The 14207-nt window shown below is 42.5% G+C and overlaps 1 protein-coding gene across 1 annotated transcript in view; it reads left to right on the top strand.

Moving 5' to 3' along the window:
* Positions 1–13970: 13970 nt before the first annotated feature.
* The window catches only part of capn5b (calpain 5b), a gene marked incomplete at both ends in the record, with an annotated part of 41417 nt that continues 41180 nt past the window's right edge, over positions 13971–14207 (top strand). The window contains one exon of the mRNA XM_083770073.1: positions 13971–14135. Within this exon, the coding sequence (XP_083626199.1) occupies positions 13971–14135 (165 nt within the window). The remainder of the gene's footprint in view (positions 14136–14207) is intronic.

Here is a 14207-nt window from a genome sequence, read left to right as displayed (position 1 = left end):
TGAGAATCCGTTTAGCTGTAACATCCTCAACTATGAGATCTATAGGCCCACCATGTGTAGGCTAGAACTGTCCCCTATGAGGACAGTAGCCTACTATAGGACAGAAATATTGTTTCATTTGGCTGGTTAAATCATTCTTGTGCTTGAAGTGGCTCCACTGTGTTTGAATTGAGTGCTGTGCTTTGGACACCGCCTTGTTGCCAGGTACGACGCGACGGAGTATAATTTCGGGGTATATTTCAAGCTAACTTGTCGCATTGCTACAATAATAGGCTAGTCTATGGCATCTTTGGGCACATAATGAAAATGATCTGAGTCTCTCTGTAGCCATACGAACTCAAGAGTGAATATTGTTCCAATTCACAGTCTACAGTAAATGTGATCTTTTGTCGCCATCAAGTGGACTTTCAAGGGAACTTCAACCTCGATAGGACAAAGCGAAACACGGGAATATCCATCAATTTATTAGGCTAATTTAGTTTCGCTTAATCATTTATTTTCAAGTAGGCCAATGCATTAAGATTTGAGAGAGAAAAGAGCCCACCCTGCCATTCAGAAATAAACAAGGACTTATTGTGTTCATATAATTTGTATAGCTCGCTACTTAACTTAAATAAAGAACATGTGCTCGCTCGACGTTGACGGGAGTCAAGTAGGATATAGTGTTATTGCACTGTTCGTGGCCAAAATGCTGCGGATCCCAAATGCTTGTGGCAAAAAACATGTCCCCTGCTTTAGCTTTGGAATAGCAGGTAGGATCCGAAGATTCCAATCGCTCAGTGACAGATATAGACAGGGCCCGGGGAGACGAATATGAATTATGTCTCGGAGATGTGTCATATTCTTTTCGCTATATTTCTACCCTGCTATATTAGGCTAGCCTAAAAGAAACGTCAATATAAACCGCAGGTCAATTGCAAGTGGGTTTTGTGATAATTAGGCGGATCGTTTGCGGGGTGCGTGCGTCCCTCTACACAATCCTCTTTGTCACTTACAACAACATTGCATCCTCAATATAATAAGGGTTTTTTAAATGTATTCCCCGTCGCGCGGCGGTGTGTCGCGCCGTGCGGGCCGAAAATAGCAGACCTGCAAAGCGTGAGCTTGTAGGTCTGCTATTTTCGGCCCGCGCGGCACCGTCGTGCTGACGAAGTGTCTTTATAGACAGTATACTCTCTCTCTCTCTCTCTCTCTCTCTCTCACACACACACACACACACACACACACACACACACACACACACACACACACACACACACACACACCCGCACATGCTCAGTCCGCAGCCTGTGTGTGTGTGTGTGTGTGTGTGTGTGTGTGTGTGTGTGTGTGTGTGTGTGTGTGTTTTCCCCACTTCCCAGCTAGCTCTCTCCTCGTCCTCGACTATATTAGAGCTCCTCCCTGGCGTGCGTGCGTGCGCGCGAGAGAGAGAGAGGAGGAGGAGGAGGAGGAGGAGAGGAGGAGGAGGAGAAGAAGACGAGGAGGAGGAGGAGAGAGGTGTGCTGTGCTGTGAGAGGCAGGGAGGCAGCAGCAGCAGCCCATGCAGCAGCAGCCAGCATAGGGCTCTCCATCATCCATGGACCGATAGAGGAGAGGAGAGATTCCCCGGAGGAGAGAGAGAGAGAGAGCAGCCGTCGTCAAGGGAGAGAGAGAGGCCTCTATAGTACAGGTAGAGACTGCTCTTGTCGTGTGTGTGTGTGTGTGTGTGTGTGTGTGTGTGTGTGTGTGTGTGTGTGGTGGAGGAGACTGGAGAGGTGATGGATGCTTGTTGTTGCTCTATCTATAGGGCTATAGCTGCTGCTTGCAGATTCAGATTCTGTGTTGTTTGTTTCACTGGTTGCTGCATATACACACTGTCTTCTTGTGTGAGGCGTTCCGCTCGAGGGGGGATGCCCGTTTGGCTGGTGCGTGCAGTGTGTGTGTGTGTGTGTGTGTGTGTGTGTGTGTGTGTGTGTGTGTGTGTGTGTGTGTGTGTGTGTGTGTGTGTGTGTGTGTGTGTGTGTGTGTGTGTGTGTGTGCGGCCGCTCGCGCGTTGCCGCGCAATGGAAACCCGCGATGAAGATGATGATGCTGCTGCTGCTGTATCTGCACGAATGGATTTGCTTCCCTTTTTTGCGCATTAATAACTACATAGATCCTCGGTACCCCCTTAAAAACAACAACAACAAGGGAACAAGTGTCATTGTTGAGCCAGACTACTGTATATCTTCCTGTTCATTAGAGTGGAATGGACAATGAAATAAGTAGCCTATATATAGTGCTTGCACATGGATTATCTTAGAAGTACAGTACTGTATATGTGGGGATTTATTGTGTGGGGCTCCCACATCCACGCCGCTGTATGCTATGATGATAATGATGCCCATGTGTCATACTGTATGCTATGATGATAATGATGCCCATGTGTCATACTGTATGTTATGATGATAATGATGCCCATGTGTCATACTGTATGTTATGATGATAATGATGCCCATGTGTCATACTGTATGCTATGATGATAATGATGCCCATGTGTCAGATACAGACAAGCAATTAAAGCAAGTCGCTTTTGCTCAAGTGCACAACAATGAACCACTTATTAAACCCTCTTATTATCGGTAAAGATGTAAAGAGAGTTGGACCGCTTTTTTGCCAAAAATTGCCACTTTACACAGTGTCAGTTTGTAGATCTGCTATTTTTGGCGAATGCCCCCCCCCCCCCCCCCTTTCAAGAAAGAAAGAATGAACACATGCCATGCAACATGTGAATATGATTTGGACGTGAGCCCATTTGTGGAACCATATGGCATCATCGGTGGTCAAAGAGTGAAAAACACATCACAGCTGTTGGTCTGAGACTACTATACCGTTATTTACAAGTAGACAATTTGATACCACTGTGTCCTCTTCACAGGGCAGTTGAGCGCAATGCTCGATTTATAGGGTCAGTATGTTTCCGTCCTATACCACGGTGACGGTGTCGAATGCTGAAAATAGCAATATACGAGCTCACACAACTTGTAGAGTTTGGCTATTTTTCGGCCATCTTAAGTATAAGTATATAAGTGCGGGGTGCTCAAGGAAGACAGAAGGAAAGTGACTTTGCATGGGTTGCATGTGTCATATGTCATGGTGGTAGTGGCCAAGCCTTGCTGGCAGGAGCAGAGGGGACTGCAGAGAGAGTGTGTGTTGTTGGGCCTGGGATAGCCCTCTGCTGATGCTGAAAGGGGAGGGGGGGGTGTGTGTGGGGGGGGGGTTGGCGCACCCCTCGATTATCCATCCAAACAGTGCGGGATCTCCTCTCTCTGCTTCTCTCTGCTTCTCTCTCTTTCTCTCTCTCTCTCTCTCTCTCTCTCTCTCTCTCTCTCTCTCTCTCACTCTCCTCTCTGCTTCATTCTCTATCCCTCCCTCTCCCTCCCTCCTTTTCTTCTCTGTCTCTGCCTCTGTCTTTGTCTCTCTCTCACTGGTGTACTGGTGCATTACTGCTCCCTGTTCACTTCTGTGAGTGTAATCAGTCTGTCAGCAGAGTGGAATCAGAGAGTTGGCACGCACGCATGCACGCACGCGGATGGATGGACGGACAGCCACCTCCCTGTCCAGATGATCTCATAACGTACATCTTCTCACATGCTACAGGTCTGTTTTTAATAAGTAGCCTATTTTCTTTTTCGTGGGAAAAGGGTATTATTGAACTGTAATTACAACGCAGAAGACAGCAACAACCACTGTTACAGGAATTCAGGCGTGAGGTGTAGTAGTACAGCAACTGGATATCCCAAAAAAAGGCTCTGAGGTTTTGCATATAGAGCACAGAGCATACAAAGTACTTTCAGTTACAGTACGTTGGCAGAGTAGCATAAGAGGACACATGAGGTTTCCACAGGGCTCATCAATATGTCCGTACACGGACAAATGTGTCTATGGCAAAGACTTGGTCCTGTCCATTCCGTGGCAAATGTTTGATTTTCTTCTCTACACATCATTATAATGTTCTTATTTTAATCATAAAATCAAATTACAGAATGTCAATTCTCCAGCTTTATGACATATTATTAGGACTAAAGGAGTCTATTAACTAGTTATTCGCAAATGTTTTTTGTGCAAGAACCCCTTAATTAACTCTGAGAGTGTACAATGAGTTACAGACTTGTTGTGGTCATTCATCAGGGATATCTCTTTATTTGTCTCTGGTAATATTATTGGCTACTCATTTGTATGTCCGTGGCAAAAATAGAATTCCGACAAAAATGGTGGCATGTTCAGATTATTCTGGTTTTAGATCCCCATCCATGCTCGTTATATAGGCACGTTTTCTTGCCTACAACGACACATTCGTTGCCTACTTTCAACCCCCCCTTCACCCCCAATTGTAAAAGAAATATCAACAAGCTGACAATGCGATGGGACGTGTTATGATCAGCTATTTGTTTTTTGTAACACAATGGTTAAAGAACCACTTCACCACTTTTCAACCTATTATCATATTATCGGTCCTCACTAATGTTCATAATAAAATGCCAAAACATTTTTCTACTCTGTCTGTGTCTCATAGGGCTGTGGGCAGTTCATCTATTAGCTTGGGGAATCAAAGCCAATAGAAACTGCTGGCTTTCTATTCCTGAAATGTTGCAATGTGATAATGGAAGCCATCATTCTTCTAACGATAATATCTTAAGTAAAAAATATTTTAATCTTGCAAGAAGAAATCTGCCTAATGATGATGTCACTGGTGGACAGGTTTCTGAACTGCCCACAGCCCTCCTGTGAGACTGAGTAGAAACAATTGTGGCATTTTATCATTAACATTAGTCAGGACCAATAATAAGTTGAAAAGTGGTGAAGTGGTCCTTTAATACAAGTGGTCACCTTTTGTTATGCTTCACTTGTTGATGATGGTTCACTTGTTGATGATGTAGCGTAATGAAATACAGTAGACCGACATCAGCTGTATCCATTGTAGCTCTGGTCCATAGCTCTAATGCCTTTGCATCAGAGCTATGCTACTCTCGTCTTCCTGCGCTTGCATGAAATGCAAGCCATACTGTAGTGAAAATAAAAATAACGTTTTCGCTACTCACCAATACAAAGACGGCTTGTGTTACTAGAAAGCCTACTTTCTGCGGTGGACGCACTCTGAGCCCCCCACCACATGTATAAAATGCACTTTTTGGCCAGAAAGGGATTTATTTTCACCGGAAGGAAAAATCTTTTCTATGGGGTTTTCTCTTGGCAATAGCGACTTTAAGCAACGACGGCTACGGCATTCGGCCATGGCAACCGGAAATGGATCAGTGCCCAATACATAAACCTGCTCTCCGTCGCAGCCCTTTCTACTACGGCAGAACCTACACTTACACGTAGTGTCTACAACGCCATGTCATAACCATGTTTATTGAAATTATAGCTGTCATACATTTACACCGATTGCTCCATCACCTCTCTTATGCTGTGTAATGTGTTGGCATGCTCTGAATGAAGAAATAACACTAATACCATATGTCATATATTAACCATGTTTAATTAAACGGTTTTAGAATAACAGATTGATCCAGCACCTTCCTCTTTCCACTGCTGATCATGTACAGCGCATACAAATTAAGCAATATCGGCAAGTTAGCTGATGCGCGACGGGGTGTTTTGCTGTTTGCTTAACGATTTTGACAGCTATGGCGATCCCGTACTTCTGCCTAGCGGAGCCGTCCTGAAAACAGTCGTTGCTTAAAGTCCCTAATATCGGTAGAGGGCGCAGTGCAGTAACTAAAAGTATTTTTCTTCCGTGAGAAAAAAATCGCTTTCTGGCCAAAAAGTGCATTTTAGACGCGTGGAGGGGGCTCAGAGTGTGTCCACCGCAGAAAGTAGGCTTTATAATAAAAAAACACAAGCCGCCTTTGTATTGGTGAGTAGCGAAAACGTTCTTTTTATTTTTGCTACAGTCGAGAGTCTGGTCTGCATTTCATGCGTGTGCAGGAAGATGAGAGTAGCATAGACCAGAGCTAGTTCCATTGTATGTTCTTTGTATTCGTACCCGACTCGGCAAAATCCTCAGTGTTAATTTAACTCTGAAGAAATGGACCCAAATGGGCCAGGGGTCCATACAGTATTCTTTGTTTGTGTAAATCACAGTATGTCTGGAGGCTTTTAAATGGCTTTTAAAATGAATCCAATTTTCTATATTTAGTATTCTTTGTGTTCTAACTTATCTGACATGTTGTGGACTGATAAAATGTAAGCCCATCCATCCAACAGTCAGTGTGGCTAATTGCAGTTCTCATTCCACTGTATTTCATCTAATACTCTACCATCTGTCTCTTTCCTCTTGGGTAGAACTGAGCTCATATATCACCACAGTTAACTCCCCCCAAACATCTATCCACAATCACACTTCATTCATTATTCTACACATAACCCAAGAGCTGTGGATTTGTGCACTTGGAATGCACTGAACACACAAGTCCACTCCAAACGTGGCACAAAAATCAGTCGGTCTGGCCTTTAGTCTGCTTGTATGTATGTTGCGTTTGTCAGAAATAGCTTGGCTAACAAAAATGTCAGATTGTTTTGCCTCATATTTGGCCATAGGGTGCCAGAGCCATTAAGATAGAAATAGTTGTGCCATCTCCGATTCTCCGTTCTCCATCGGCCCAGGCACATTGCACACACACATTGTTTCTGATTTCTCATTAATGCAACTCTTATCTCAATGGCTCTGGAATTGTATACATTGCTTTCCTGCATCCAGATCATTGTGATTGAGTCCTGGGTACTTGTTTCCATTGTGGTCCTACAGGTATGTAGCCTATTCAATTCAATATTCAGTTATTCAACATAGCATAAAGAATTAACGCAATATTACACAACAGGTCGTTTCGAGGAAGCAATCTGATTGGTTGAAACAGCCTTCTAGCCGTGCTTCAAACCAGCATCATGGAACTCCTAATTAAAACAAATAATTCAGCCGTGTTGTTCTCCCAGAGTGCAGCAGACTCGATGGCTGGGCTAGCTAGTTTCTTGGGACATTTGTGGTCCTAGTGGCTTCGTCTGTCATTAAAAAAATAAGATTTTTTGGCGACTATCTTAGTTTTAAGGGTAACTGTTAAATCGCAATATTGCTTAAATACTAGGGCCGGGACTAATTGCGATTAATTTAGATTAATTAACTACAGAAAAATTAATCGCGATTAACTACAGATAAATTAATCGCACCTTTTTTTTCAACGCGGAACGTTTCTCACTGGGCGCTTTTCTATAGTACTGAAAACTGGAAATAATAAAAAGTCACCCCATTTTGTGTTGCCTAGAACTGGAGGTCTGACAAAAAAACAGTAACAATATGAAGTAAGTACAGCTTTGTGATGTCACTGAGATGTACTTGTTACTGTTACTAATGTTTTTTCAGACCTCCAGTTCTAGGCAACACAGAATGGGGTGACTTTTTATTATTATTTCCACAACAGGTATATTAATGACAGTAAAATGTTGAAAATGAGTGGTATCCTGTAGTCACTATTCATTGATTCACTGGGATACCAAAAAACATAAAAAAAAAAGGTTTCTCGCTGTTCTCGGGTTGAATATTGATATGCGATTAAAATGCGATTAATCTAGATTAATTAATCGCAAAGCCTCTGATTAATTAGATTAATTAAGTCCCAGCTCTATTAAATACATGTCATCAACAAAAATACACTCACAGTGCTCAGTCCACTGACTGGACTGCTTCAGTCAGCCAGCCTATACATTTTAGGCTCACTGACTGAAGCAGTTAATATGATTGTATGTAATTACTAATTAGGCCCTAATACATCACTGCTGTTTGTTTTCATCAATGTCCGACATGTCGTGCTTTGTCATTTTGTCATTTCTGACGACAGACCGTGGACAAAGTGTGTGCTCTCTCTCTCTCTCTCTCTCTCTCTCTCTCCATTAATTAATTGCTATGTGGTGGTGTTTGTTTTAGCTTTCAATGACATAGACGAGACACTGCAGTAGCAGTAAAAGGACAATTGACCCAAGAGGAACCTAAAACAAGCCTGAAAACACGCATGGTTGTTGATGACTGTCACTACAAACACATGCAGAGTGTTGTCAACTCAGACGGATGTCAACCAAAGTGCTATGCAGAGCAAAACAACAAAACAGCACAATAAGTAAAATACAAATAGAATACAAAATGAAAGCAAGCGATACGACAATAACACTACAGCAAGGTCTTGGGGTGCCAGGCTGTTTTTAGATTATAGATACAGCATTTCTTTACCTCGCTGGTATAGGCCCGCTGCCGAATGTGCATGGCAGCATGGTTTTCCCATTGCAATCACGAGCCAAGACACCACACCATCTGTTACATTTAGCTTCCAACTGTGTAACCTCTTCTCTTCTCCAGGCATTTGTTCTGGCACTTATGCAACAGCTTCCCAGCTATTTCTCAAAATGTTAAGTTTCTGGATAGTTTCTTTAATTAAGCCTGTGGCAGTGGCTAAAAAACGGGCCCAGTTGTTGCAGCCTTGTTCAGGGCATGGCAGCATCGTATGATGAAATATAAGTTGGGCTTTAGTGTAGTGTTTCCATCCATTATGAAAATGAATGAGTTAGATTTTTTTATAACAAGTAAAGTGTAGATAAACTTCTTTCTTTCTTTCTTTCTTTCTTTTTTTCTTTCTTTCTTTCTTTCTTTCTTTCTTTCTTTCTTTCATTCTTTCTTTCTTTCTTTCGGGCCCACATACAGTTAGATTATCACTGAGAATCGTATTGTGCATTAGAGCATGAATTCATCCACTTCTCACTTGAATTGGTGCCAGCTGCTGTGTAGCTACTGTATAAGGTTATTCTAAGCGTCTTCCTTGTTGTTTAATATTCTCTGCACTACTGTGATGTTGTACTTACTCAACATTAAAGACTGAGGGGCTCCTGCTATGGGAGGAGTTGGCCTGTTGTCTCTGTTGGGTGGAAACCTCATATGTCCAAAAGTGTTACTTTTCAGCATTCAAATAAATTATGTTTTTTGCAAAATGTAGCAGATGTACAAGTTCAAAATGTGTCGTTTCACACCATGTTTTAGGCTTGCAGATCTGTTAGCTTTGATGCTTTTGTGTGACACTGTAGTTGGTATACCGGTAATCGAATAGTAGTGTTAATTTAATATTTGCAGATAGGAGGTTTCAGCGATATGATACATATGCAAATGTAGTCTAATGCTACTATATTGCCTAAGCAGGTTTTCTCCTGACTCAGGATGGGCCTTGAGGTGTTACTACACAGTAAGCATGATCGATCGGTCCGTATCATGACTATATGCACAACGAATAAAAAGCAACAGGCCTGTGTTACCTCATTTGACATTTTCCTGTTGTTTTATTGTTTAGTAAGTAAATGAAATCCCAGTTAAAAATAATAATTGCATTACAACATTGGAAGGGGGGACGGGAGCGAGTGTGAGCAGAGGGGAAGGGAGTGGAATGCCATAAATAAACCATTTGATTTGCTGATGGGCAACAACAATCATACTTTTATTGTCAATTCGAACATTTTGGTGTTGGTGATTTTCCTTTGAGGGCTGGCTAAAACCTGTTTGAGGAGCAGAAAATATTCTATGCAGGAAAAAACCATGGCAACAATATCCTTGTTCTGTATGTGTCTATTACAGTCAAGAATTTGTTGATGGATGTGATTTCCTTACTTCTGAACATAATTATGAAATAATTAATTCATTATTTATCCCGTCCTTTTTTACACCATCAAGAAAATGAAAATCGAAATACATTAAGAGTTTACATTATCCTTTAATTGGGCATCTCTCCAATTACTGTTCAACTCATTTTCACAACATTTTGAGATGAACAAATCGATTGGGTCTAATAATAAATGACTGACTTTCATAGATCTAATTGGAGTTGCTTTATTTAATATTGCAATATGATAATGGGTTGTATTGTCTAAAGTCTAAACAATAATGGCATGCAAGAAATAATTGCACGACAGCCTATTGACAAACATCTCATTCAATCATTCGTCATTGCCTTGCTCTAAATTAAACAATATCTTTATTTAAGATGGATCTCCTTAGATTTCCTTTAATTCTACAGTCTTGCCTGAAGGTCTATGATCGAAAGCTTGCTATTTTAAGAAATCCAATTTTACATGGTTGTGAGTGTGCGGAGGCTGCCTTTTATTATTAATTTGGTTTCCTTTTGGATCCAGCACCTCACATAAGTCTACTGGCACTATTTATTCTGCAGTCTTTAATTACCACTGTTTCTTCTTGGACCTGTAGCCTATACCAGTGGTTCTCAACCCGTGATCTGGTGAGCCATGGGGATATTGCACGTGGGCTCCTAAATAATTGGCAAAACACTAAGATTTTAATGATAATATGACATGCATTCACAATCGAATGGCATGATCATACAAATAAACATGATCGTGAAAATGCACACGGAACAGCCATCTGGCCACTTAACATGGCAGCCGTGATCCAGAAAAGCTACCACTGATTTATACCCTATAGGCCAGATTTATACCCTATAGCTGTTCCACCAAAGACCACCTGTCGAAAGAGCCACTGATCCATGCATAGCAGCGCGTCCTTCTTTTGTTTTAATCTCATTCGATTCATTAAATGATAAAACTATATCTTTTTTTATTTATTAATTTATATATTTTGTCCCACGATTTTGTAACCCCTGTGTCAATCATCCTGTGATGTGATCCTGGGCTCTACACACCCTCCGCCAACCTAGGGAGAGCAACGGACTTAACTCAACCTATCTTCATATAATAGGTCCTCACTAATAATCATGAAAAAATGGCGCAATTTTTTTTCTACTCGGTCTGTGTCTCATGGGAGGGCTGTGGGCAGTTCAGAAACCGTCTTCCATGATCATCGATGGGGAATACAAGCTAATAAAAACTGCAGGCTTTCTAGTCCTGAAAAGTTGCAATGCGAAAATGGAAGCCACCGTTCTCACGATAATGAAAATCTAAACATTTTTAAAAAGAAATCTTGTTTAAAATATAATCTGCCTAATGATGATGTCACTGGAAGACGGTGCTAAACAGCCCTCCTATGAGACACAGACTGAGTAGAAAGAAATCGTGCCATTTTATCATGATTATTAGTGAGGACCTATTATATGAAGATAGGTTGAAAAGTGGTGAAGTGGTCCTTTAACTCTTGAGACTGCATAAATTGAACCAAACCGTAGAATTGAGAAGGATTGTGTAACTGTCAAACTTTAACATCGCAATGTCAGAGGTAGATTCAACGAGCCAGTTGAGGCGAGATTTGACAAAGCTCAAGAGATCGGCTGCTAGCATCTCTGTCTCTGTCTCTGTCTGTCTGTCTGTCTGTCTGTCTGTCTGTCTGTCTGTCTGTCTGTCTCTGTCTCTGTCTCTGTCTCTGTCTCTGTCTCTGTCTCTGTCTCTGTCTCTGTCTCTGTCTCTGTCTCTGTCTCTGTCTCTGTCTCTCTCTCTCTCTCTCTCTCTTGGAGCATATCATGTTTATAATGTTGCTGTTGGGCAGAAACCTTGTTTCTCCATTTCAACTTTTTTGGGGGGCCAAATTAATACCCCATGCACTTCATCATATATCATGAGAGTGCCACACAAAAGTAGTAAAAATAGCAGATCTACACACATTTTGAAATGCTGTTAAAATAATAACAAAACTGGAACGGTTCTAGAAATATTTACTTTCATTAACAAAGCCGTGCAAGCCCTGTCCTAATTGGGTGAAATTACTGGCTAAAACGGATAGATTGGAGCTACAGCTGTATAACTTATAAGCTAAGTCTATTTCATTTCATGTAAACCTGAGAGTGGTTCCTATGGAATGGAACCAAATGGACCCTTAGGAGTCCATTTGGTTCAATTTGTACACTCTCAGAGTTACAAACCCATTAAGCGTCCATTTGGAACCCCCTCCAGGAACCCTGAGGGACCCCACTTTGAGACCCACTGCATGGGGTAACAGAGTGTTTCCAGAGCGCCGACATGCACAATAATAGCACCCTGACTGTTTGACCAGAATGGAACAGAGCCTTGAATAGTAGAATTGGTAAGAACTGTGAAGGATGTAAGGAAGAGGTCGCAATTTATTTCCAATATGGCCGCTGTGCATAGAGCCTATAATTATTCACTGTACGGTAAATACTATCATGTTAAACTAGCGCTGCATGTCAATTATTTAATAGCCTACTAGTACACGTAGACTAGTACATGTTATTCACCCGGACAGACTGATGAATTAGCAAATGTAGCAGTTCAGTAGACGGAAATGAGATTGCACCTATGGAATAAAAAGAGATGTGGTCAAACAAATAGCCAGCTGCCACATTAACCTTGAAGACAACAGGCTGTCATTGATCTCCATGGATTTAATCTCCCTTCCCCTGTAGGGAATAGAGATTCCCCGCATGCACGCACCCACGCACGCACCCACGCACGCACGCACGCACGCACGCACGCACGCACACACACACACACACACACACACACACACACACACACACACACACACACACACACGTATCCACATCCAACACACACTTGCTCACCCTATCACATTTCGGAGATATTGGTTTAGCAATGGAGTTCGCCAGGCTTGTTTTCTCCTCGATGTGGCCTAACTCATCCTTCTGTACATATCTGTGCAGATCAATGTGCACACTGCGTTGCGTGCGTGCATGCACTATTTAATGCAGTGGTGTTAATTAGACCTCTGGGGTGAATTGACAGGCGAATCATTTTGATCCATTGACATCCAGGTTGTATCCACTGCAGGAAGGAACTGTGGGCTTCCACTGAGGGCTCTCACTGCTAAGGTTGTAAATGGCTCATAGTGTGTGTGTGTGTGTGTGTGTGTGTGTGTGTGTGTGTGTGTGTGTGTGTGTGTGTGAGTGAGTGAGAAACTAGTGTGAACTGACTGATCCGAACAAAATGTGTTTCTCACTATTCAGGTCTGTCTGTCTGTCCGTCTGTTATGGGTACTAACAGGGGGCGCTGTTGCACCACTTACTTTCACACAGATCTGATTTTGAGTGGTGCAGCCACTCCAAGGAACCGCAATGTGTGTCCCTATGTCTGTCTGTTTAGGGTACCAACAGGTGGCACTGTTGATCTTCACACTGTGCACTGGTGCAAGATGAGAGGCAGTACAGTCATAGAGTTATAACCCATTCTGACCTGAGATCAGATTTAAAAAATGTCAGTCGCTCTTTGATTAAAAGAAAATAGCAGACCTACAAGCTCGTAGGTGGCACGCTATGAGCTTGTAGATCTGCTATTTTTCAATAGCTAAAGCATAACATGATGCTAACACCAAAATGGGTTCCCATTCAGAATGGGATAAAGGATAGAGTGCGGACTGGGAGTGACAGCCCCGCCCCCTGCTATTCATTTCAATGGAAGTTGCTCAGTGGCCTTTTGAAGCACCCGGAAGAGCGCTCTCAAATTTGAGGTCAGGGTTGACGCACGTTATGCACATGACATCACTGAACATCTGGGGGCTTGAGTACGGTACAGTACAGTACAGTACAGTACAGTACAGTACAGTACAGTACAGTACAGTACAGTACAGTACAGTACAGTACAGTACAGTACAGTACAGTACAGTACAGTACAGTACAGTACATAGTCCAACAGCCAATAGTCCGGCACCCCAATAGTCCGACATGTGTACTAAGAGTCTGACAGCCAATAGTCCGACAACCAATAGTCTGGCACACCAATAGTCCCAAGTGGCATGGCTTTTGGGCAAACAAGGCATGAGTTATGCCTGTTCAAAGGTTTCATTTTCAAAGTAACGGTTGCTTGAGTAAGACTGGTTTCAGCATGACCCTCTACCATACTGTACATTTTCATAAACATTCATAAAAAAATGTACTCCCGATTTTTTGTTTGTATACTTTCCACCCTTATTATTTTGGCCGTACGTAGTACAGTACGTATTTAGCTGATTGTCGTTGTCGGTATACTACCTCCAGGGCTGCAGCATGTTTACTTCAATCAAGACGTTCGAGGGGCAGCAGTACTCCACCCTGAAGAGGCAGTGCTTACAGAGTGGCCTGCTGTTCGAGGACCCCCGCTTCCCCGCACAGGACGACTCCCTCTTCATCCATGGCAACAGGATCGGACGTGTGGTGTGGAAGAGACCGCGGGTGAGTGAGTGAGTGAGTGAGTGGAATAGCCTCCGGCAACCTTGCATGCCAAACCACCCCGCAAAATAATTT

Source organism: Protomyctophum parallelum (assembly GCF_964188405.1).
Source record: "Protomyctophum parallelum genome assembly, chromosome: 1".
Classification (NCBI taxonomy): domain Eukaryota; kingdom Metazoa; phylum Chordata; class Actinopteri; order Myctophiformes; family Myctophidae; genus Protomyctophum; species Protomyctophum parallelum.
This window is presented reverse-complemented; position numbering and strand designations above follow the sequence as displayed.